The sequence below is a fragment of the Phocoena phocoena genome, chromosome 11, assembly GCF_963924675.1.
Source record: "Phocoena phocoena chromosome 11, mPhoPho1.1, whole genome shotgun sequence".
NCBI classification, from domain to species: Eukaryota; Metazoa; Chordata; class Mammalia; order Artiodactyla; family Phocoenidae; genus Phocoena; species Phocoena phocoena.
This window is the reverse complement of record NC_089229.1, coordinates 17749360-17776023: the sequence shown is the minus strand read 5'-3', so window position 1 is coordinate 17776023 and position 26664 is coordinate 17749360. Positions and strand designations below refer to the sequence as shown.

At 42.9% G+C, this 26664-nt stretch overlaps 1 protein-coding gene across 1 annotated transcript in view; it reads left to right on the top strand.

The window, feature by feature from the left end:
* TXNRD1 (thioredoxin reductase 1) overlaps positions 1-21042 on the top strand; it is a 98740-nt gene extending 77698 nt beyond the window's left edge. The window contains exons 13-16 of the mRNA XM_065887132.1: positions 4636-4743; positions 7552-7647; positions 11058-11192; positions 20980-21042. Coding sequence (XP_065743204.1) covers positions 4636-4743; positions 7552-7647; positions 11058-11192; positions 20980-21042 — 402 coding nt within the window. The remainder of the gene's footprint in view (positions 1-4635; positions 4744-7551; positions 7648-11057; positions 11193-20979) is intronic.
* The last annotated feature ends 5622 nt before the right edge of the window (positions 21043-26664 follow it).

The following is a 26664-nucleotide window of genomic DNA, read 5'->3' as shown; positions in this document are numbered from 1 at the left end:
CCCAGTGTGTATTAATAGAACATTCCCACATATCTGAGAATGTCAGAGGATCCACATCTGCCTGCCTTCCTTCCTTTTTTTTTTTTTTGTTGGCGTTATGCGGGCCTCCCACTGCCGTGGCCTCTCCCGCCGCGGAGCACAGGCTCCGGACGCGCAGGCCCAGCGGCGATGGCTCATGGTCCCAGCCGCTCCGCGGCATGTGGGATCCTCCCGGTCCAGGGCACGGACTCGCATCCCCTGCATCGGCAGGCGGACTCTCCACCACTGCGCCACCAGGAAGCCCCCTTCCTTCCTTTTAAAGGAGCAGCTCTCTGTTGAAAAATTCAGCTTAACATAAACACCTGACTAAATTAAATCTGTTATGGGATTTTAAGAGAACCCAAATTGAATCATGGGTGTTTGTGCCTTCCCTCAAAATTGATAGCATATTCATTGCTTCATGAGAGTGTTGGGAGGAAAGGGGACAGAGAGCGGCTATGTTTGACGTGCTTGGCACTGTGCTAATAAGTGCTGTATACACATACCTCATTCCACCTTAGGACAGCTGTGGAAAATGATGACATCTTACAGGAAATTAGGTAATTGTCCAAGGTCACAATGCTTGGAGGTAGCCAAGGCATAAATCCAGTCCACATCTGATTGTAGGTACTGCTGTCTTAACCATGAAAATGTATCGCCTAAGAGATTAAGGAAGATTTGGGAATTATGGATTATAAAATGTGCTGAGGATAGAGCAGATGTCTCAAGACTTAAAGAATCCACCACCAAGTACAGAGGTGCTTCTCCTAAATAAAATGAAGTGGAAAATATATTGGAAAAATTTAAATGAATCTTTTTTAACAAGATGATTAAAGTCATTTTCAAAGCTGCTAAAAATATTTGCCACTAAATATTCTGTTATTTTGGGAACATACATAAATGAAGGAATGAAAAAAAATGTTTTTATCATTTCAAAAACAGAACAGATCATAAAGCTGAGTCAGCTTGTAGATGATGGACATTCCACTAAGCTCTTTAAAAAGCCAGATGATAAGGCACACGTACCAGCTTTAGAACCCAGTGTGATGGTCACTCCAGCTGTCATCTCCAAGGACCAGTAGTTATCTCTTGGGTCGTTTTAGAATTGCTCTCAAACACTTGAAATACTTTTATTTTCACAAATAGCAAATGTTAACATCTTTTTTTTGTTTTGTTTTGTTTTGTTTCTTGTGGTACGCGGGCCTCTCACTGCTGTTGCCTCTCCCGTTGCGGAGCACAGGCCCCGCGGCCATGGCTCACAGGCCTAGCCGCTCCGCGGCACGTGGGATCTTCCCGGACCGGGGCACGAACCCGTGTCCCCTGCATCGGCAGGTGGACTCTCAACCACTGCGCCACCAGGGAAGCCCTAGCATCTTTATTATTACTTAAAGTGGTTCTTTGTAAATTAGTTCAGTTTTACAGTAAATGTAAAACTATTTTATGTGGAAACTACAGAGAAACCACGGTACACATATCTGCAACTTGGGGATGGGTTGTGTTCTAGAAGCTTATTACGTTGTTTATTGTGAAAACTGCAAAGTATTTTATCCAAATAAAGTATTAAAAGCAAGGATTACATTTCTCAGGCTAGGCCACAGTAGTCTATTTAAGCCAATTGGAAACTGAATTTTGAGACCAAGGAGAAAAAATGTCTTTTATGTGGATCCAGATTTCCGTCTGATACACCATTTTCTGCCCGAAGAACTTCCTTTAACAGTTGTTTAGTGCATGTCTGCTCAAGGGGAATTCCTTGGCTTTTTTTTTTTTTAAGTTTTTTTTTTTGAAGATATTTTTGCTGAATATAGAATTCTAGATTTACAGTGTTTATTTAAATATTCGCCCATTGTCTTCTGGTTGTATAGATTCTAAAGAGAATATGCCATCATTTTTATCTTTGTTCCTCTTAAGATTTTAATCACTTTTTTAGCATTTTGATCATTGCATGTTTTGGCATTCTGCTGGTGGTGTGTAGAGATTTGGGGTTTACCTGTTCATAGTTTTCATCAAATTTGGAAATTTTTTAGCCATTCAATTTTTCTGCTTTCCCCCTCTTTTTTTCCCCCTCAGCCTCACATTAATGAATGTTGGTTCCCTCAGTGGGTCTCTAATGCTCTGTTCATGTTTTTTCTCCCTGTTTCTGTGCTTTATTTTTTTAGAGAGCCTATTGCAATGTCTTCAAGTCCACTGATCTTTTCTTTTGCACTGTCTTGGGATATAAATCCCATTCTGTGTAGTTTGCACTTCAAGCAGTTTCTTTCACCTCTATGAGTTTTACTTATTTAAAATATATTTTCCTTTTCTCTCCTCAGCAGATTCCTATTTTTCTCTAGTTTCTTGAGTCTACAGAACACATTTATAATAGTTCCTTTTTAAAAAAAAAAACAAAAATATTTATTTATTTAGTCGTTGTCTGTGTTGGGTCCCCGCCGCTGTGCGCAGGCTCCCTCTAGTGCAGCGAGCAGGGGCTACTCTTCTTTGCGGTGCGCGGGCGTCTCATTGCGGTGGCTTCTCTTGTTGCGGAGCTCACAGCCTTCAGTAATTACGGGCTTCAGTAATTCGCGCTCAGTAGCTGTGGCTTGCGGACTCTAGAGTGCAGGCTCAGTAGCTGTGGCGCACGGGCTCAGCTGCTCCATGGCATGTGGGATACTCCCGGACCAGGGATCAAACCCGTGTCCCCTGAATTGGCAGGCAGACTCCCAACCACCACACCACCAGGGAAGTCCTTATAATAGCTCTTTTAATGTCCTCTGCTAATCCCCTTATCTCTTTTGCAATGTCTTTTTCTGTTGATTGATTTTCCTCTTGGTATTAGTTTGTGTGTTCTTGCTCATTTGCATGTCGTGTTACTTTGGATGGATGCAGACTTTGTGCATTTTACACTGTTGGGGGCTGGGTTTTGTTGAATTCCCTTATATAGTGTTGGACTTTGTTCTGGTGGCCCATTATGTTACAGGGGATTAATTTTATCCTCGTGTAGCTTGCTTTTCAGCTTTTTAAAGGTTTGTCAACAGCAGCCTTTCATTTAGGCCCAATTTAGTTCCACTACTCAATTGTTGCCCTTTCGAGGACTCTGCCCCCGTTCCTCTTACTACGAACTCTTTCTCTACTCTGGCCTGTGGGAACAGAAACTGATTCCCGTCCTGTAAGAGCTCTGGTCATTTGGGCGCTTGCTGATTTCCAGTGGTTCTTTCCTCACCCTTGAGTGCTTTCCTCTGGCATCCATTTACAGATCAGTCCTCAGCCCAAATCTCAGGAGGCCCTCTCTGCAGATCTTAAGTTCTCCTTGTGCAGCTCCACCCACTTTGGTGTTCTGCCCTGCAGCTTCGGGCCACACTGGCTTCCCTGAACTGGGATCTCTGTCTCCATAACTCAGGAAGACCCTGCACTCTGTTCCCTCTCTTTGCACCAAGCCCTGGAAACTGCTCTGGGCAGGAGACTAGAGCAATCGCTGGTCTCACCTCATTTGTTTCCCTTCTCACAGGGACCACAGTGCTGCACACCCTACCATCAGTGTCTTAAGAAGTATTTCATATTTGTCCCGTTTTTTAGTTGTTTAAAACAGGAAGTAAACCTGGTCCATTATGGCTGTAAGTGGATGTCTGCCTTTACTTTTGAATCGGAATTCCAAGGATTTGTGCTCTTTTTGGAGAAAAAAAGACTATATATGCTATTTCTAGAGGGAGGCACATTTTAAAAATCTCACCCTATGGTGTTAGAGAGGGAGAATTGTATTTTTCATATTTTAAGCACTTACCTTAAATTTAGGCTTTACCTCTATGTCCAAATGTGACTGGGTAGGTTTTTACCAAATAGCATTGGCAAACATATTTGACACTTACATAATTACATTTTTCACAATTCACATCAGCATATCAAAGGCTCTGAGGAATCTGATAGTTGAGAAACCTGTTTATTTGCTAATTACAGCATTTTACAAACTTGTTTCACTTCAGAACCCTTCCGGCATCTACGCCTATTAAAATGTGCTTTGGAAATACTGTCATAATCATGAACTTTTTTGTTGCTGTGGCCTTCATTACCATTTTAATGGCTGCATAAGATTGCATTGGAAATATGTACTACAGAATCACTTCCTTATTTGCATTTTAAAGCCGCTCCAATATTGCCACTGTTGATGAGAACTGCGGCATTGCTCAGTTAATGCATGTGGCTTTTGCTATATATTAAATTATTATTATAGATTTCTAAAAGTGGTGTTATTGGGCCAAAAATTATTAAATGTTCTTATGGCTCTTGATTTGTATTGCCTGATTGATTTTCCAATAAAGTCTGTTAACTTCTGCCACGAATAATAGGAGACTTTAAGCATTGGGTGCACTGGTGGTGTTTTTGGGTGCTTTATTTAAGGGAGATAAAGGATGTCCTTGTAATATCTGTTGGTAGATGGGTGGAGAGGCCACGCAAATTGTTTATTCATGACTAGTATTAACGGACTTTAAACCGCTGCTGAAATTTTATCATATCAGTTAATGGTTCTCAGCATAGTAGGTTTTTATTAGTCTGTTTTCCTTTCCTAAATTTGAACCTTTTGGAAGTATATGCTCTTTTCAGTTATAATTCCTTCTGTCATAATTCTTTTCCTCCATTTTGAAACAGTGTGACTATGAAAATGTTCCAACGACCGTTTTCACTCCTTTGGAATATGGTGCTTGTGGTCTTTCTGAAGAGAAAGCTGTGGAGAAATTTGGGGAAGAAAATATTGAGGTAAGTTCTACTCTTTACTACTACTTTTCCCCCCAAAATTTAAAATAATTTTCAGCATACAGAGAAATTGAAAGATAGCCCAAAGAATTTCTGTATACCCATTATCCAGATTCATGCATTATTAACATTTTGCCCATTAGTTTTATACTTTGCATGTTCCCTTCCTCTTTCTTTGTGCATCTGTGTGTATTTCTTCTTCCTGAACCATTTGAGAGTAAGTTGAATCCCCTTTACCCCTAAATACTTGAATGTGTATTTCCTATGAACAAGGACATTTTCCTGTATAACCACACAGTGGTTACTATTTTTTAGACAATGTAATGTTGATACAATACTTTTATCTGACCTGCCTTCCATATATCAGTTTTATCAGTTGACCCAGTAATACTTAGTTCTGCTTTTCAAAACCACTTTTACTGGTTTCTTTTTATTATTTATATGGTTAAAAATACAAGGAAGGAAACTAAAAAGTACCTACATTTCTACTGTCTTATTAACTTTTTTTTTCTACCATTACCCTCTAATTTATACTAACTTTGCCAGTCACCTTTTATCCTGTATATAGTCAAGGAAAATGCACATGAAATAACTACTTTTACATATACAAATAATGCTGCACATAGGGTCTGCTGTTTTAAATCACTTGGGAAAAAAGTTTCCAGTAAAACCTTCTAAAAGACCAGATTTGTGAATCAGAGTAAAATTTGTAATATAAAAGTCTATTCTAAATTTCTTAATCTTTTCTTTATTATATGCTTCAGTAGTAGCATGTAATATCAGTCTATCAGTAACACATTATTTTCATATTTCTTGATGAATTGGTAGCTTGGGATTGACATATTACACTAATATGTATTAAATGGATAACTAATAAGAACCTGCTGTATAAAAAAATAAAATAAATAAAATTCAAAAATAAAAAAAAAAAATAAATAAAATATTAGCCTAAAGCCAACATGCTTTGGAAGGCAATCCTTCTTCTTATCTTTTTTTTTTTTTTTTTTTTAAATAAAATCACAGGTTGCATTCTAAAATTAGGAAAGTTAGTTTTTGGATTGAAAAATAACAAAATGATATAATTTGTTGTTATGTTCATCTTTTCCACTAGGAATGCTAAACATGAGTTGACTGTATTAAATAGGAGCTTTCTACATTTTTTTTTTTTTTTTTTTGCGGTACGCGGGCCTCTCACTGTTGTAGCCTCTCCCATTGTGGAGCACAGGCTCTGGACGCACAGGCTCAGCGGCCATGGCTCACGGGCCCAGCCGCTCCGCGGCATGTGGGATCCTCCCGGACCGGGGCACGAACCCGTGTCCCCTGCATCGGCAGGTGGACTCTCAACCACTGTGCCACCAGGGAAGCCCAACACTTCTTTTCTGATTGTAAAAAAAAATATATATATATATATATATATATATATCCTCATAGGAAATTTGAAAAATTAGGAAAATATAAAAACAAATTTTAATTCATGAAAAGATAACTGCTATTAATACTTTTGCATATGCTAATCTCTAAGTATTTATATGTTATATATATTGTGTGTGTATATAATTTTGTGTAGGTATATACATTTTAGTTTAAGCGTGATTAAGTTATGTGCAGTTTTCTGTCGTACTTTGCAGTTAACGTTAGGTCACAAGCCATTTCCCTCTAAAAACACCGCTTTTAAAAATGACTTGTGCAATATTTCCTTTTAGGGGTGCTGTACGGTAATTTGGTAAGCCTTTCTTTTATTAGATTATTTACAGTTTTTCACTGTTATTAATAGAATTGTGAACATCTTTGCTACTCATTGTCTCTTTGATTTTTTGCTGAGGATAGATTGCTATCAGAAGGTATTTACATTTTAAGGTTCTTAATGTATATATTCTGTGTTTCTTCACAGATAGTCTTTGGAATTCGTTTTATTAGAATTTGGATTTTTTATTATAAAAACAATGCATTTGAGTTGAAATCTTGAAAACGGCAAAGGAAGTAGTAAACAGTTACTCATAGGCTTATGTTTACAACGCAGCAGTTGTTAGCCTTTGGGGATAATTGCTTTAACCAATTTTTTCTCGGTGTAATGGTTGCAGTACTATGATACTACACATTCAATATTGTAACACACATTTTAAAAAATCACATATTATAAGATAAAAGAATGTTATATAATGTTTACATAATCAGTATGTTTTTAAAGGGTCCTACCAACCATATATGTTTTGAATTGAGGCTAGCAGTTGGAGGAGAAAAAAATCCCTTTAGTCATCCGAGACTTAAGTTTATGAAATATCAGTAAGGATGTCTGTTTGTCCTTCTATGTACCATCTTCCCTCCCTCCTTCCTTCTCTCCTTCAATACTTTTGGTGAATAATTTCAGAGGAGAAAATTTTTGGAAATATTAAGTCAGAGAACTAGATAATTGCTATAATTGTTCCCGGCACCTTACTTGTTTCTTGCCCAAAGTTGTCATTCCTGTGAGGTAGCTAGATGGTGTTTTTTTGTTTTGTTTTTTTTCTAATGCAAGACAGCAAGTAATCACATGGCTTCTTTCTCTCATTTGTTTGCTCTTGTTACATAAGGTCTATTCGTTGGAGGTTGAAATGTAATTAAGGGATGAGCTTATAGCAAAAGGGCTTGTCACCTGTGAGTTTAAAGCTGTTTACCTTCTGACCAGGTTCCTATGTATCCATGAATTTTAGTGTTTAATGAAAGTCTAATTATTAAACGTTAAAGAGCCTCCACCGTCTTCACACCACAACTCATGTTTGACAGACATCCTTCTTAAGATGATGGGTCTAAATTGTGCTTCCCTCTTCTTAGGTTTACCATAGTCACTTTTGGCCATTGGAATGGACGATTCCATCAAGAGATAACAACAAATGTTATGCAAAAATAGTCTGCAATATCAAAGACAGTGTAAGTGCTAATCTTATTTACGCCTTTCTACTAATTTTTCACATGGTACATACATGGCATTCCTTTAGCGTTCAACCTGTAGGTTTCCTGTTGGGATGTTATCCCAGGGCGAGGCCCATGATGACACTGCTTGACTCACGTCTGCAGTGGATGTAGTGGGCAGGCAGTCAGAACTTTCTGGAGGAAGGAACCAGAGGGACAACTTGAGAACTGCTTGTGTTTATTAGAGGGGACCAATGAAGCTGTCAACTGTCTACAAATAATGACAAAACAAAAAGAATAGTAATAACCCAAGTTTGTATCCTATCTGTCACCATTCAAAGCTATTACATAATTATTGACTATATTCCCCACATTGTACATTTCATACCGGTGACTGATTTATTTTGTAACTGGAAGTTTGTACCTCCTGATATCCCTTCACCTATGTGGATTGAATCTTTATGAGAATTGGTATTTTTAACTTAACTGAGATCTTACTTTTAAAAAAAGTGTCCCCAGTAAAACTATAAACAATGCTAAAGAATCCATGTGTTAAAAGGCTAATAAACTCATTTTCTTATCTTGGGATTTGAGTATAATTAACTGATATATCCTGTTTAGAAACTACCACTGTACACAGTAGCACAGTTGCAGATTGCTTTTTGCAGAACCCAAGGTTCTAGGAAAACCTGGATCCTCTACAAAAAAGGTCATCATAGATGCATTTAAAAAATGGACATACTATGATAACCTCTAACAAGCTATACAGAGTAGAAATAGAGTACAATTTCATGTAGAGTTTTATCTTTTTAGACATAAGTTTTAATAAAGTCATTTGTTTGAATATACATTAGATACCATGCTACTGTAAAAGAGAAAGGAGAAAAGGAGAAAATGTCAGACGTTCTCATTGGCAGCCTTATATCTAGCAAGAGATACTTCATTTGCACAAGGCAATCAATGAAACCTCAAAAGTTTCACACTGAGCAAGTCTTTAATTTTAACTGTATCCAGTTGTTTTGTCCTTTTTTTTTTTTGAACTGCCGTGTCATTTGTTCAAAACGAATTTTTTTTTTTTTTTTTGGCGGTACGTGGGCCTCTCACTGTTGTGGCCTCTCCCGTTGCGGAGCACAGGCTCCGGACGCGCAGGCTCAGCGGCCATGGCTCACGGGCCCAGCCGCTCCGCGGCATGTGGGATCCTCCCGGACCGGGGCACGAACCCGTGTCCCCTGCATCGGCAGGCGGACTCTCAACCACTGCGCCACCAGGGAAGCCTGGCATTTTTTATATAATATGAAAAATAATTTTCATTACCGGTAAACTCACCTTAATTAAAATGACTGAGGCGATAAATAGGATGACACTTGTCAATTATTTTCATTAAAAAAGATAGTATTAGAAGAGACGAATACTTGGCATTGCTCTTTTGTCATGAGCCGTCTCATACAACAGCTTGCTTCTGGAACATGACCATCCTTGGGGCTTGCTTTAATCATTTTGAGTCGGTCACTTCACAGCGTCTAGATGTGCTTGGTTTTAGGTAATACTTGCTTACCAGGCTTTTGTGCTTTTTGTGTGCTACTCTTTTTTTACACGAAATACTTAAAATTTACAGAAAGGGTTGGGAGAACGTACCTACCATCCAGACTCAAATGAATATTAACATTTTGGTGTATTTGCCTCAGAGCTTTTCTCTTATCAGAGATAAACCATCACAGAGGCAGTTTATAATAGCCTATATGTAATTGAACACTTGAAATGTGCCAGAGACTACTTAATGGTCCACATGTACGAACTTATTTAATCCTTACATAACCCTGTGAGGTATGTGCTATTGCTATCCCCATTCACAGACGAGGAAACTGAAGCGTGGAAGTTAAATAGTTGTGCCAGGGTACTTACTAGTTAATGGCAGAGCTGGAATTCAGTCCCAGGCAACGTAGACTCTGTGCTGTTAACCACTAGCTGGTGCCGGTGCTGTCTTTCGTATTCTTTCTTGATCCTCTACCCCTCATTCCTTCCCTGCTCCAGAGGCAGCACTGTCCTCAAGTTGGACTCTCTCACCTGTTCACATTTGTATACGTTTGCTGCCTGTTACTTACCATAAATGTCATACAGTGTGGTTTAAAGAAGAGTGGTATCCTCAGCTAAATAGAAGCCTGCACTTTTTTTTTTGAATCTCAGTTTGAGATTTATCCATATTATTACATGTAAATCTAGCATATTTTAAGAGCCTAGTATATTTTGTGTTTTATTTATCCATATACACAACCCCTGACTGTCGGGATGAATAATGTAAGAGTCTAACATGGAATGTATCACATACAGAATGCCTTTCCTGATTGTTTCCAGGGAGCATTGCACCTTAGGTCAGGCTCTGCACCTCACCACCTGAGCTACCTGGTCTGTTGTGAGGGTGCTGGACTGGATGCACTACCCCCGAGCTGGCTCGGAACGTCTGTGCAGTAGAACGCAACAGGCTTCCCTGCTCTTGGCAGAGGTAGCCTGAGTGTGGGATTTAGAATTTATCCAAAATAATTCCCACACAGGTATTTCAGAGTTGCCAAATATTTTTTTTTCTTGCTTTCACTCATAGAGATTGACAAATATCATATGATATTGCTTTATGTGGAAGCTAAAAAAAGGGTACAAATGAACTTATTTACAGAACAGAAATAGAGTCACAGATGTAGAAAACAAACTTGTGGTTCAGGGGGTAAGGGGGGGATAAAGTGGGAGATGGGGATTGACATATACACGCTACTATATGTAAAATAGATAACTAATAAGGACCTACTTTATAGCACAGAGAACTCCACTCAGTACTCTGTAATGGCCTATATGGGAAAAGAATCTAGAAAAGTACATATATGTATATGCATAACTGATTCACTTTGCTGTACACTTGAAACTAATATAACGTTGTAAACTACTATACTCCAATAAGAAATTTTTTAAAAAGTGTTTTCACATTGGAAGGATCTTAAGTCTGTGCTATCTACCCGCAAAACTTTAGTGTAAATGATTTTTTAATTTGAGTGGTTGCCCTTCAATGTTTCAGCTACCACAGGTCGTTTATCTGGAGCTTTGAGACAATCAGATAGAGGAGATGAGGGCACAATGGAACGGCCCTTTGAAAACATTTTCCAGAACATTTTGGTGCTTATGGGTTGCACACATTTTTGCTTTTCATTTGTCTCTTCATCATCATCCATGGCCGATTCCTGTCTTTCCCTTCTTGCTTGATGTGACCACACGTGCTGTACTGGCCCACGTTGGAGTATCTGCAGCCTAGACAGCTTTTAGCAGCAAGCATTAGTATAAGCCTTGGCCATTTCTGAATGGGGGTTTTAGATTAGACTGGGGAAATATTCCAGTCTGTTAAGGGGGGAAAAGCCGCATAATTTTATTACTTTTTTGTACCTTAGGAGCGTGTTGTGGGCTTCCACGTACTGGGTCCAAATGCTGGAGAAGTTACCCAGGGCTTCGCAGCAGCTCTCAAGTGCGGGCTGACCAAAGACCAGCTGGACGGCACCATCGGAATCCACCCCGTCTGCGCAGAGGTGGGTCACTATGTTTTAAAGGCTCTGTTTCAAAGTGACAGCGTCACCTGGCTTACAGGGGGCAGATCTAGGACTCTGCAGCTAGTGTTCTTTCTGCTGTACTCGAGCTACTTTTACCTCCTTAGAGCTTATTAGTGGAGAATATCTTAAAAGAAAGTCTTGTCTCTAGAAATGATTTTTTCTCTTTCATATGTTTCTCATTCCTGGTAACCAGATAGTACTGTCATGCTATTAAATGGTAAAAATGATGAGAGTGCTTTATAGAGATGTGCCTCAAATCTTTTATTTATCATGTGTCCTAAATTATTTTCCTGGCAGTCAGCTAATAATGCTGTTCGTACCCAGAAAGAGCATCAATCCTAGTTATCCCTGAGCTACCTGGAGGCTAAATGATGTCTACCTTGTGAGCTTTTGACATTAAAGAATGAGAATGAAAGTGAGGCTTGTAAAAGATCAAGCAAATGGCAGTAGAACTGGAAATTGACCAGTGTGGGCCTCTGGGTGTCAGTGTTTCTTCATGCCTGTCAGTGCTCATTCCAAGAGTCGAATATTGTGATACCACTAAGTAGGGCCTGGAAACCAAAAAAAGTGTCTACGCTGGAGAACTTGGAGGTGGGGAGAGGTTATCTCATAAAGAGGCTTAGGTATGGAACTGAGAACTGCAGCCTGGAAAAATGTTCTCATTTCCTTTTTCTTTGCCTTTTCCCTGAGTAGGGATAGTGTCTTACTCTGTATTAATAAGCACCTGTTTAGTGGCATTATTCACAGAAAACTTTGTGTGTATGTGTTGTTTTGTTCTGTGTGGGTTTTTTTTCTTCTTTTTTTGAAAACTTGTTCTTGTGAAGTAAAACTAAATTTCAAACATTATAAATAAAAATTGAAAAGAGAATAGATTTTAAAAGCTCTTAAAGAACAGGCAGTATGTCTTTTTTGTGTGTGTGTGGTACACGGGCCTCTCGCTGTTGTGGCCTCTCCCATTGCGGAGCACAGGCTCCGGACGCGCAGGCTCAGCGGCCATGGCTCACTGGCCCAGCCGCTCCGCGGCATGTGGGACCTTCCCGGACTGGGGCATGAACCTGTGTCCCCTGCATCGGCAGGCGGACTGTCAACCACTGCGCCACCAGGGAAGCCCAGTATGTCTTTTATTCAGTGTAATGACTGAGACTGTCTAGGGAAGGAGCCAATTAACTTAATTTTTTTTTTTCAAGAACACTTAGTGTGTTAGTTTCCTGGGGCTGATGTAACAAACCACCACAGACTGGGCGTTTGAAGACAATGGAAATCTATTCTCTCAGAGTTTTGGAGGCTAGACTCTGAAATCAGGGTGTCAGCAGGGCTGTGCTCCCTCCAAAGGCTCTAGAGAGGATGGCTTCTTTGCCGCTTCAGCTTCTGGGGTTGCAGGTCTTGACATTTCTCAGCTTGTAGACACATCACTCCAGTCTCTGCCTCCGCTTTTCATGTGATCTTATCTCCTGTGTATCTGAGCCAAATTTCCCTCCTATTGTAAGGATAATTAGTCATTGGATTAGGGCCCACGCTGATCCAGCATGATTTCATTTTAACTTGGTTACATCTGCAAAGACCTTGTTTCCAAATAAGGTCATGTGCACATTACCAGGGCTTAGGACTTGAACATCTTTCTGGGAGACTTAATTCAACCCACGACAGTGAGTATATTTAAAAGTCTAAGATACTTTAAAATAAGAACAGTCATCTCCGACAGGGATAAAGACGTAACTTCCCTACTTGGTTCTGCGAGAGTCTAACTTTTTAATCTGAATTTGGTTCTCAGTGGGCTGGTTGAAAAGGCTGACGTGTGCTTGCCTCCTGCCGCCTCACTTGGTTGTGTTGTATCGTGTCGTGTCGTGTTGTGTTGTGACCCAGCAGCAGTGAGAGCGCGGCAGCATCTTGGCAGGATGACTGCCAGCTGGGCAGAGAGGTGCAGTGAAGAGGCAGGTGTCCTCCTGAAGCCCGGGCCCGCAGGGAGGTCAGCCAAAGGCCTGCTCCCGCCGTACACCTGGCACCATGGGAACCCTTTTTAAGTCTTGATGTTTGCCACTGTGCCTCTCCATCTGTTGCTTCTCTTATGACGTTGAAGCTCAGAGGTGAATGTTCTCCTCTGATGGGGCTTTTTTTCTGTTTCTTTTTTCCAAGCTGGCGGCTGATTAACGAGATTAAAACCCTGGATGCTATTTTCTCACCCTCTGAGCGCACCTGTAGTGCAGCCATGTGCCTAGCACTGTGCTGGGCACTGGGGAGCAGCAAGGATTTAGGATGTGAGTCGGAGCAGGGAGGCAGGTGAGGGAAGTGTCAGTTACAGTCCAGTGTGGCGAGCCCTAGGGTCAGGGCACACCAGATACGAGAGCTCTGTGGAAGAGCTCATGGCCTTTCAGGTCCCTGAGCGCTGCTGTAGCTTGAAGAGCTCAGAGAAGGGTAAGGAAAAGGATAAAATTAGTCTGGAGAAGTAGGTAGGAAGGTCATGGCCTCATAAACCAAGGCGGGACATTTTGACTTTATCCCGGGGCCATTGCAGTTCAGCTAAGAGAGCTTTAAAGCTGGGTCGGGGTCGGGGTCCGGGGGTGGGTGGGGGGGACGTGATCAGACACCTTACTGAGAGAAATCCCTCCGGCTGCGCTGTGGGGAGAGGTCCCGCCGAGGCACGTCTGGAGGCGGGCAGGGGCAGGGGCCTGAACCGGGGTCGTGGCAGTGTGTGTCAGAAGACATGGTCCAGGCGAGAGGGAATAGGATATGGAGTTGATCGCACTAGCCCGCTGTTTGGAAAGGGGAAGAACTGAGAGTGGTTCACATTTGTGGCTTGAAGTAGGGAGCAGTCGTAGAAAGAGCAGCTTCCCGGGGAATCACACTGCAGAAGCGCTGAGGTTCCTGAGGGCTTACTGACTGTGTCAGGACCCTGCCCTCCGCATGCTGACCTACTTATTAGTCCTTACAGGAACCCCACAGGGTGGGTGGCAGGAGTGTCTCCATTTGACACCCGAGGGAATTGAGGACAGAGCGGTTGAGTGACCTGGCAGCTTGGAAGTGGCAGAACCAAGATCCAAACTCAGGCAGGCTGGCTTCCGAGACACCACGCAGTGCAGACGATGCTCTACACACCTTCCCACGGCATTTGACGTGGAGATGCTGTAACTCACAGGGCCAATGGGCCATGCTGTGCAGAAAGTATCTAGGGGAGTCCCTGGCATTCGGCAGATACTCAGTAACTGCATGTGTTAGCTGCTTTTCCCCAGGGTATTTCATTACAGAAGATGTGGCTTGACTAAAAAGTCATCATTACAGTATTTTGGGGAGAGGGGAGGTGGAGGAAGGAGGTATATTTCGAGAAAGCTCCTCTGGTGATTGCTTTTACCTCTGGTTTTGAGCAACTTGCTTAGAAACTAGATTTTGAAAAACCAAACACTTATGACAAAATTCTGATTGTGGAAATCTTCCTTAAAGCTTCTTGATTAAGGGAAAGTAAAATTTGATCAGCAGGGGATTTTTAGGGGCACTCTTACTAAATGCTGAGTTCTGGCTGGCATAGTATGTAATTGGATTTGCTACTGGACCCACTGGTTGTTTTTTCTGTTTGTTTTTCTAGCAAACAGCCATGTGCTGTACAGGAGTGCCACTCAAAATGCAGTCCAGAGAATGTTTGTTACTAGTCCATAATGAGATCAGGATGGAAATGAAGAAAAAAGGTTTAGAAACTTAAAGGGTAATTTGACAGTATCTGATATAATAGAAAATTTGGGTTTTAATTTTACATGCCTTTTAAAAGTTTGTTTCCTAATCATTTTTATCAAACTTCACAAATGTCAGTCCGTTGGATGGATTAGAAACAGTAATAATTTGAAAATTGGTCCTGGGCATTGCTTTCAAGTATTTAGAACTAGCCCGGCTCCCGTGCCAGCTGTGCGTGGTTTGCAGAATGATTCATTGAATGAACTCTTCTGTACCATTTGGATAGAATAACCTGGGCAATTGCACAACCTTTGGCTCTCAGAAGTAATTGCTTACAAAAGTTGATGAATTCCTCAGTGGAGGCTTTGCTTTTTGGAGCAAAATAGTTTCCAAAGGGTTTCCTTCTGGAATTGCTGGAGGAGGAGGAGGGACTCCTGTTGTTTTGACTGAAGGCCCCTTGGTTTCAGTACGAGAGAGGGGGTCTTAAGGCCTGGGGTGTCAGTGATGGCACGAGCGTTATTCAGTGTGAGGACGATATGGTGATAATTTATTCTGGACATCTGAGCAGTAATAGTTGAATAGGGAACTGATTACATATCATTTTGAGTAATAATTTCAACTTAAGTTTATTTGTAGAGGAAAAAAAATGGCTCAAGAAGAAGGAGCATCAGAGAGAAAACCCTGTGAAATGTCTTAAAATGACTTGTAGTGCCAAACGTCAGAAGTTTTGTTTTATTAATAGTCAACATAATCACAGTCTTCAGTGAAGGGGGTCTTGTGAGGCTGGGAGGTGTTGGCCAGATAAGAAATGTGAGGTACAGGCCTATCGCATTTGCCCTTTTGTGAGTGTTCTTTGTGCTGGGATCGAAAAGCTGCCTCCGCTCATTTTTTTTACATGTATTTTTATGAAAATTCTAAAGCAGCTCTGCACGTATAAAATATGTGTAAGAATTGACCCCATCAGTTTTTCTGTTTAGACTAACCAGCAGCAGCAGTTTGGCTTCCCCCATCTCTTTAACATCAGCATGTTTTCCAGTATAAGAAAAACAGATAAGAGCTCTTTTTTTTTTTAATATCTTTATTGGCGTATAATTGCTTTACAGTGTTGTTAGTTTCTGCTGTATAACAAAGTGAATCAGCCATATGCATACATATATCCCCATAGCCCCTCCCTCTTGAGCCTCCCTCCCTATCCCACCCCTCTAGGTGGTCACAAAGCACCGAGCTGATCTCCCTGTTCTATGCGGCTGCTTCCCACTATGTCCATTTTACATTTGTCAGTGTATGTATGTCCATGCCACTCTCTCACTTCGTCCCAGCTTACCCTTCCCCCCTCCCTGTGTCCTCAACTCCATTCTCTACATCTGCATCTTTATTCCTGCCCTGCCACTAAGTTCAGCAGTCACTCGATACCATATATATGTGTTAGCATACGGTTATTTATTTTTCTCTTTCTGACTTACGTCACTCTGTATGACAGACTCTAGTTCCATCCACCTCATTACACATAACTCAATTTTGTTCCTTTTTATGGCTGAGGAATATTCCATTGTATATACGTGCCACATCTTTATCCATTCATCTGTCTATGGACATTTAGGTTGCTTCCATGTCCTGGCTATTGATAAGAGCTCTTTTTTTCCCCCTTAATTTGTTTCCATTTTTGATGGGTTTAGTTTTTTAACCACATGTCCTACAAGTTCTATTTCTAAATTAATTCCTGAGAAATAAAACATAAGCTTGCAAATTCACAAGCCTGGAATTTGCTGTAATGTATTCCCTACCTCATTATTTTTCTTCCTTTATGAAAATTGGAGAGAGAACATGTTCGATGGTGTTTTAAATTGCCCGTGATACCATCATCCGAACACAGCTATTTTCATTATTGCATATTATCTTTCTGTCCTCATCCACAGTCACACATTTTTTTTTTAAATAAATTTATTTATTTAGTCACACATTTTTTAAACAAGGGAGTTGTATTGCTTTTCAAAGAAGAATTGTACTAGTTTACAGTGTCATCAGCGTTGAATTTGAGTGCTAATGAAAACGTTGCAAAATTCAGTGTAACTTTTTCTTTAATAAGTATGAAAGATAACTATTTCAAGGATTTTCACATATCTTTATTAACAAGGATGAACCTTTTTTTTCTTATAATTACTGTTTTTTTGGATGCAAGTTGTTCACACATTTTTCTTCTGGGTTCATACTTTAAATGTTTTACTAGCCATTATTACTTGGGTCTGACTTTTTTGAGGCACTGCTGATATATAGGAAGAAAAAAGGCTTTGTTGCTGCTTTTAAGGCTAAAATAGACCACGGGTTTTTCTCAGTATTGTTCCTCCTTTACACAAAAGTATTTTCCCCTTTTATTCACAAGTATTTTTGATGTTGATTCCTGTTGCTTTGACCTATATAAGTCAAAGTGGCCTCGATTTCTTGTGCTCTTTCCTCTTTGTATTAAAAATCAGGAGACCAGGGCTTCCCTGGTGGCACAGTGGTTGGGAGTCCGCCTGCCGATGCAGGGGACATGGGTTCGTGCCCCAGTCCGGGAGGATCCCACGTGCCGCGGAGCGGCTAGGCCCGTGAGCCATGGCCGCTGGGCCTGCGCATCCGGAGCCTGTGCTCCGCAACGGGAGAGGCCACAACAGTGAGAGGCCCACGTACCGCAAAAAAAAATAATAATAAATAAATAAAAATAAAAATCAGGAGACCAGTTGTTTCTCAGGAATCAGAGAATGCAGCTGACCAAAAAGCTTGTCTAGGTGTGCTGACAGTGATACAAGCACTTGATGAGTCTCGCTTCCACTGGGGTCTCTCCCAAATCAGCCATAGCCTCCTGTCTCAGTGTGACACTTACTCAGTGGTTCTCAAAGGTCGGTCTGGGTTAGAGTAGGACAAATGGACTCTGCAGAATCTTACTTAGAGTTACCTTTCAACTTACTTGGTGTGACCGAAAAGATTTGGATTGAAATTTTTTTTTTTTTGCGGTACGCAGGCCTCTCACTGTTGTGGCCTCTCCCGTCGTGGAGCACAGGCTCCGGACGCACAGGCTCAGCGGCCATGGCTCACGGGCCCAGCCACTCCGCGGCATGTGGGATCTTCCCGGACCGGGGCACGAACCTGTGTCCCCTGCATCGGCAGGCAGACTCTCAACCACTGCACCACCAGGGAAGCCCCTGGATTGAAATCTTAATTGTATTCAGTAGCCAAATAAGTTCTAAGTTTGTGTAAAAATTGATTTTACACAAAGTCCTTTTATGTTTTCATGCCTGGGCAGTATAGATGATCAGTTTGGGTGGTGATTTTGTTTGGGTTTTTTTTGCCTGTAAAAACAGAGGTTTATTCCTTGTGGTGCTCTAAGGTCATCATGGAACAGCTGCAGCTCAGCTCCAATTCCATCATCACTCCAGGACCTGGCTGGTGGGGCAGCCTCTCCTAGGGGCACAGCTGGCTGAATGGCAGAGGGACAGGAGGTATAGGAAAAGCACCTTGGTGCCCAAGGCTTCTGTTCAGGAGTGATGCTTCCCACTTCCACATGTATCCTTGGCCAGAGCAAGCCCCTGCCCCCGACGTCTGTGTCCAGTAGGGCGGGAATGTATAATGTATGGTCCACACAGTGTCATCACAGGGAGGTGAAGGCACCATATGTTTTGGAAACTAACAAAAATCTCACAGTTCAGTCAGAGTTAACATGAAGAAGGATCAGATTTGACAGAAAAGAAACAACATATCTTAAGACTTACTAATTGATGGTACATCAGCAGTAATGGAAATAGAGGAATTAAGGGTCAATGAAGGGTCAATTCCAGATGCGTGGCGCGTGGCCTGGTCAATCAAGTAGTGGCGCTGCCATTCACCGGGAGCCATCTGCCTAAAAGGGAGTAGTTGCCTGAATGAGACCATGACGAGAGCATCTAAAGGGGAGAGAGCTGAGGAAGGACCCTTAGGGCCATGCTGCCTGGCCTTGTTCATGTCGTGCACGTGTGGACGGTGGCATTGTTTGGGCAGCACACTGGAATAAGCAGATCAGGCACCTGGTTCTGCAGCCCACCTGCCCTGGGGCTCTGACCACCCTAAGGACTGAGGAAAATCAGTGTTTCAGGACGTGCCACCAGGAATGGTGGTTAAGAATCCGCCTGCAGGGGACACGGGTTCGAGCCCTGGTCTGGGGGGAAGATCCCACATGCGGCGGAGCAACTAAGCCCGTGCGCCGCAGCTACTGAGCCTGCGCTCTAGAGCCCGCGAGCTGCAACTACCTGAGCCCGCGCACCGCAATGAGAGAAGCCACCGCAGTGAGAAGCCCGTGCACCGCAACGAAGAGTAGTGCCTGCTCGCCGCAATGAGAGAAAGCCTGCGCGCAGCAACCAAGACCCGATGCAGCCAAAAATAAATTTATTTAAAAAAAAAAACCGGTGTTTCAGCAGCACACCTCTAAGCCGTGGCTGAGGAGTAGCCACAAAAGAAGGAAACAGGAAAGAGTGCTTTCACGGAAGCAAAAAGAAGAAAATTGTTAGAAGATCATTGAGATCGACAACAAGAAATGCTACAGAGAGGCTGAGGAATGAAAGCGGCAAGGTGCCCTCTGGATTTGGCAATTTAGAGAGTTACTGTTATAGATAGACTGTAGGAGAGCTGCAGGTTTCCTGTTTGGGGAAACTACAAAGTTAAGCAACCAATGGTTAGTTTACCACGCAGTGGGCTTCTAGGCTTTGAATTTTGCGTTAAATTCTCAGTGCGTTGCCTACACTGGTGTTCCTCAAGAAGTTCTAATCTGTGGTCTTTAGGCAACCTGCGTTAGAATCACTTGGGACTCTTGCTAAAAATGAGATTCCTGGGGCCCACCCTAGATCTGCCAAATTAGAATCTGTAATTTCTGTGTATTTTAATCAGCGTGAACAGGCTTTAAGGTTTGAGAGCCCTTGTTTTTTCGGTATAGGCAATCCTGAGTAGTAGCAAATCAAAGCCACCTAAAGTTCTTAGGCTCTAAGTCCACAAGGACCAATGTTTCAAGGATGTGGAACCAGGAGAACTTGTCAGTCACTGCAAGTGAGAGCATCAGTTCGTCAGGCACTTTGGAAATCTAGCCAAGTCAGAGTTGCACCTGCCCTCGCACCCAGCAATTGTACCTCTAGCTCCAGGTGCAGGGAGATGTACCAGAATGTCATAGCATGCTGCAGATAGCATATTGGTTATAGCTTGAGTGGCCAGCAAAAGGAGCCTGGGCATGTAATTTGTAATATACTCACTATTTGAGTGATTGAATACTATAGTGCAGGGGTCCCCAACCCCTGGGCATGGCCCGTTAGGAACTGGGCCACACAGCAGGAGGTGAGCGGCAGGTGAGCGAGGGACGCTTCATCTCCCAGTCCCCGTCGCTTGCATTACTCCCTGAACCGTCACCCACTTCCTGCCCGCCCCCCTCCATCCACGGAAAAATTGTCTTCCACGAAACCAGTCCCTGGTGCCGAAAAGGTTGGAGAGCACTACTATAGTATATATACTATACTCTAATGTGGTATCGTATACTGTAGTAATTGAATACTATTCAGTGAGAAATGGAAGAATTAGAGCTATCTGTGTCCGTATGCGTGAATAATAGGAATAAAGTATTGAGCCGAGAAAGCAGGTAGCAGAAGAGCATGTATATACCATCTTGCCATTCGCATATTAAGTTTTTAAAAACCTACAAAAGAAAAGCACCAGTCAGGGGGCGGGGAGGGGGAAAGTTATCAGGAAGGGGATACCCATGGGGCTCGAACCATGTGTTACGAAGCTCCCTGAGTTGGGTGGGCACAAGGGTGTTCGTGATAGTACACTTCACTTCTTTCTATGTGTCCAGAATATTTCATGGTACATTTCTTTTAGAGAACTGATAAACAATCAGGGTATTATTTTAATCACCCTCATGCAAGTAAGTGCTTTATTAGATATAAGCTACATTTTTTTCTCTTTCACCTTGGTGTTGAAATGCTTACCTTGGTCATATTACATCTCTGTTGTAAGTAGTTACTCAAGTCATTCTTAGTCCCGTGGTGTTATCTGAGCTGCGCCCAGTTAACTTCTGCGCCCGTGTCCGAGTCTCATGCTGTCTCCTCCCCTGCAGGTATTCACGACACTGTCGGTGACCAAGCGCTCGGGGGAGAACATCCTCCAGACCGGTTGCTGAGGTTAAGCCCCAGTGTGGGTGCTGCTGCCAGGACTCCAAACCACTGACGTATTTCTTGCCCAAGTCCAAGGCGAAGTTTGCAGAAGGTTCTCGGGCTTCAGCAGCCACGTGTCCTGTGCTTAGAGCCCCGAGGCCCCCTTGGATCTCATGGGCCGGAGGTGACGCGTGGGTGGCAGGCAGCATCGCACTGGGGTCAGCATGACGCACTTGAAACTGGCTTTCGGCAGCGCTTCGCAGAGGGGCGTCCATGAAGTCACCAGCCTCAAGCCCGCGTGGTGGGTGGTGATGGAACCGTCGAAGCAGTTTTTGCATGGCCTTTCCTTTGTAGGTTTTCTTATTCTCACTGTCAACCTTTCTCAGGTTGGTTATTTTTTTCTCCGCCGTGTTAGTGAAAGTAGAGATGATAGCAGACAATTTTTATCCAAAAGCAAGTCGTGGCCACCGTGTGCAAATAAGGTGGCTTGTTGCTGGGACGGCGCACTGTGGCTCCTAGGCTTGTCCCGGGGAGAGAGCATCTCCCCAAAACAAGTGGTCACCACTGACCAGGTGTGCTCCCAGGCACTATACCACTGATGATGAAATGGCTACCTGGCCAGCTTGTTAGGAGGAATATTCCAATGCAGGGAACTTGGTCGTACAGCGTGATCTCCACTGTTCTTCATCATGGAGGCAGGTGCACAGCTGAAATGGGGAAAAACAATAAATGTCTTTGTGCTGGTCTAAGTGTGCTGGTCTAAGTGAGCTGAGATCTTTTGCAATGTTTAAAGACTTTTGGGGGGTAGCTTTTGCTTTAAGCTAAAATCACAAAATACTACAGCTTTATTTTTCATGTGTGTTATGCATCTATCCCTTCCTAAGAACTATATTCATAGGAGAAATGTCTTTCCACACTTAACAATTTAACTCTTGTGGTAATTACTTTTTTAAAGAAAGCTGTTAATATCATTAATATCATAATTTATTATTTTTGAACACAGGTGGATGTGAAGAACTTTCATGTAAAAACCAAATGGTTTTGGCTTTTTCTGTTGATGTACTTGGTGGAATTTGGGCAGAAGTGTTTCTGCTCCATTAGCATTCCAACTCGTATTATCACAAAGAGGTATTAACCCTACAGTTACAGATTTCTGGTTAAATGTACTGGCGACGGATCATATTTAGGCCGTTTTCCCACTACAGAAGTTGGATTTTAAACATGTTGTGGATGTCAGACCTCCCACCAGCAGTTCTTGTAGCTCCTTTTTCATTTCCTCCCGTCTGTGTGTGTGTCTCGGCTACAGCACTGAGTGGTTGATTGAAAGTACGTTTCTCGGTCACCTCAGGGAGCTCAGCGTCTGCCCAGCATTTAGTCAGCAAATCCCCTGACCCTGTCTGCCTCACAGCCCTGCCTCACCCTCCGTCCCATCTGGTTGTGTGGAGACAATGGGAAAAGGAAAAGAGGGGAGGGGAATTGCGACAGCTGACTGTGTTCAGTTTTCTTTATTTATTTTTAAATTTGTTTTTTTCTCCAAGTCTGCCAATCTCTGAAATCAGAAGATAGGCGGTACGGGGTGATCATGCCTAATCATGTTGTGACTCTGTCTTCTTTGTGGAATAGAATATTCTGCCCCCACGAGAAGGATTCTACTTTATAGACGTGTCTGCGTAATTGCCCAGTGTATCAGAACTCGTATTAAATTCCGTGTATTCTTGTTACAAATCTTCTGAAAAGAAACAATGTGAAACCTTAAAAGCTGTTAATATCCACCCTGTGTGGCTCTTGTTGAATGGTGGTCTTGGGACTGTTCAGCTGACAGCCAAATGGACTTCCGGGCTCCTACTGGCGATCGTGAGAACTAGGTGCTGAGTAAGTTTCATCGATGCTGTGCTGCGGGGCCTGGTGGGTGCGCTGAGGTTCACATTTTAGCCGTGTTGGCCTTCCAGATTCCATTTTTCAGCTTATCCCCACTTGATCTGTCCATCTTAGTTTTTAAGGTGGCAAAACCGCCCCACCTGACAACAGCACTGTGAGGGTGCGTGAGCCTTCCTTTCTCTCTGAACTGGATCGGGCACATATCCGGGGTTCAGTAAGTGTTTACATTGATGTTTATTGTCAGGCTCAGATTATTCACTCATATGCACTTAATTTTCTGATGCATCAGTTGATGAGCAGAAACTCCTATCTTGTGGTGATCCTTAACAAAAACCTTCCCAAAGTTCCTCTCTGTCCTGAGTAACTGCAGAGTGCTAACAGCACCACTAAGTGCTTGTTACTGCAGCGTGTACCAGGCACATAACAGCCCTCTCAGGAAGCTCCTGTGCCCGCTTCCAGATGGAAGAGCAGGCTCAGAGGTAGGAATCCTTGATCAGGGTTACACAGCTAGTTAGTGGTATAGCACACTTTTGAAGCCAGAGAAGTCTGTGACTTCAAAGGCCCAGACCTCTCGACCACCTTGCTGTCTGCCTCATTCATCTCTGACGGGTGGGAGCTTTCATGAAGGGCGACTGAGCTGAAGCCTGGGGTCCCGTCGTGTTTTCATGTGCCCTCGAGCAGTGTTGTCCGCACAATTAACAAGCACCTTGTCTTGAGATGTTTTAGTGCTTTTTCTAACTGGTCGTAACACTGCCGGTGTATTTCCACACTATTGCCAGGATCTTATTCCTCAGACTTCCCTTGCCCCGCGTCCTCAGGGTCTTCCAAAGCCCTGTAAATAGGCTCTGGGCCCTCTGTCAGACCCTGGGCCAGTCACCTGCACCTCTGACCTCTGCCCCAAAGACACCGCTCCTAACCCCCCTGCGCTGGGTTGCCTCCAGCCAGAACTCTTTCTGCGTGTACTCCACAGGACTCTGTACTTTCTCTAGAGCACTTCAGGTTACCCTGCACGAGGCCACTCCTAGATAGTTAGGGTTCTTTGCGTCTGTGTGCTGCGTAGCTTCCAACACGAAGCCTACACGTGCACTACGGAGGCACATAAAACTTTGTGTAATTGGGTGGGCAGGTAGAGCCTTACCACTTGGATCAGTACCTATCAGAGATGACCACTTCAGGATACTGTTAATCTCTCGTGTCAGGAACCTTTGACCCAAATGTTAGTGAAAGTAGAAAGGGCATAAACATAAAAATGGCCAACATCACTTGTTGAGTAAATACAATTAAACTGCTGTGAAATACCACTTCTGACCCATTCTGTGGCACAGTTTAGAGAGTCTGACAGTATCAAACGTTGGCAAAGCTGTGGTGCAAATGGGACACGTTTATTGCTGTGAGGAGTGTAAATTGGTACAGTCACTTTGGAAAATGATTTGACATGACCCAGTAAAGTCAAGATCCTGTGCATACTCTAGGTATGTACCCAGCACAGATGCACATCTATGCACCAAAAGACACGACACTGTTAGCAATAGCAAAAAAACGAAACATGGAAACAACCCAAATAGTCATCAGAACAAGAATGGACAGGTCAACTGCGGTGTATCCATACAACAGAAGACGAAGTAACAGCAAGATATGTGTTACAAACAGTGGATCAATGAGTGAAAAAGTCAAAGGCATATGTACAGTGTGATTCCATTATATACATAAACAGGCAAAACTAAGCAATATGTGTGTGTGTTTAGATGGACAGTTGGAGTAGAACCACAAGGGAAACAGAAATTCAAAATGAAGAATATGGAGTTTAAGCTGGTGGTTACCTATGAAGGGACAGGGCAGAGGCTGGAGTCAGGAAGGGGCACCCAGGACCTAAAGGCTTCTTCTTTCCTAACCCAAGTGGAGGACTTGTGCATTTGTTGCATCATTATTTATGTTTGTTACAAATGTTCCTTTGTATCTACTCAGTAGTTCATTCAAATAGCTTTAAAAGGTGGGGAGGGGGTAGCTGGGAGTATTAGAATGCCCGGAGCAAGAATGTGTCCATCAAGGTCTCACACAGGAGCTAGGAGACCAGACTCTAAAGACAGAGAATACAGCAGAAGGCCTTTCCTGACCATCCACGAGTCCATCCTTGATATGAGGTCTGGGAATGGGCTAAACATGCACTAAGTTTGGGAGTAATTGTGACACAGCAATCGATAATGAATACGTGGGAGTTGGAGGGGTCACACAACAAGCAGGCCAGGTCCTCTTTCCTTAAACCCACTTAAAATCAGAGCACTCAACTTTTAACATTTCAAAAGATTTTATTTAGAAAAAGAAAAGAGCTTAAAAAAATTTTTTTTTAATTTGAAATTCACTCTAAGGAACCAAGGTTTTTCCTGCAGACCCTTTCCTGCTGATGCCCTGTATCACTGATGCCGTACGTTGCCCTCTGGGCACTCCTAAGCGTCTCCGGAGGAGCTGAGCAGAGCAGGGTTTTCTGGACCCCTTGGCTGTCTCTGAGCCTGATCCCATCACTGCACAACCTTACTGCAGCTGTTCGTTTCTCAGGCGCTATTTCATAGGCTTTGAGATTGGCAAGGGAGGTCAGCTTCTCCAAGTCCGTCTACAGATGCAGAAACTGAGGGCTGGACAGGTGAAGCTGACTGATCAACATCAAGGTCAAGGTTAAACAGCTAAACACAGATCTGAGACCAGAAGCCATCTGGCTTCCAACTATGTGCTTTTCTACAACATGATACTACTTTGTTCCTGCCACCATCTCCCTTGTAAATTCTCCTACGTGCTTAAAAACACCCAGCCATGTAAGCACACTCTGATTGCTATGAAGCTGAAGGGCATGGGAGCATGTGTTGACTCTGAAAAAGCCAATAGGTGGGTCCTTGGCCCTGTGGTCAGCACACAGTAGGTGTGCAGGAAATGCATGCAGACTGACCTGAAGGGAGGCATCAGAGCCCTCCGTGTTGGCTTTCCTGCGTGCGTGATGGGGACGCCTTCTTGTCTGTCAGGAAAATGAGATAGAGCCTGCCTCGTAATTGCAAAAGCAGCACCTTGGAAGAGCAATTGCTAAAGGAGTGAAGAGACAAGAAACAAACTTCATGGCATGTGCTGTACATCAAGGCACAGTGGATACAGAGTGAATGAACACTGATGGTTAATTTATGTGTCAGCTTGACTGCGTCACAGGGATGCCCAGACAGATGGTTAAACAGTATTTCTGAGTGTGTCTTGAGGATGTTTCTGAATGAAATTGCATTCATCAGTGGACTCAGTAAAATGGTTTGCCCTCCCCAGTGAGGGTGGGCATCACCCAATCCATTGAGGGCCTTAATAAAAGGAAGGAAGAATTTGGCTCTTTCTACCTGATTGCTTGAGCTGGAACATTGACCCTCGGCGGTCCTGGTTCTCAGACCTTTGGACTCAGACTGAACTACTCCACCGCTTTCCTGATTCTCCATTTTGCAGATGGCAGATGGTGGGACTTCCAGCCTCCATATTTGCATGCGCCAATTCTTTATAATAAATGAATCTATCCGTCTGTCATCTGTCTGTCTTCTACTGGTCCACTTTCTCTAGAGAACTTTGACTGAAACACACACAGACCTCACTCTGAAGGTGTGTGCAGTCAGGTAGGGTGGGTGAATGTACACAGTTACTCCCTCATTTTTTCAACAAATACTATGTACCAGGTACTGTTCTAGGCAGGAGAGTTCAGCAGTGAACAAAAACATCAATAATCCGTGTCCTCAAGAGGTTTACATTATAGT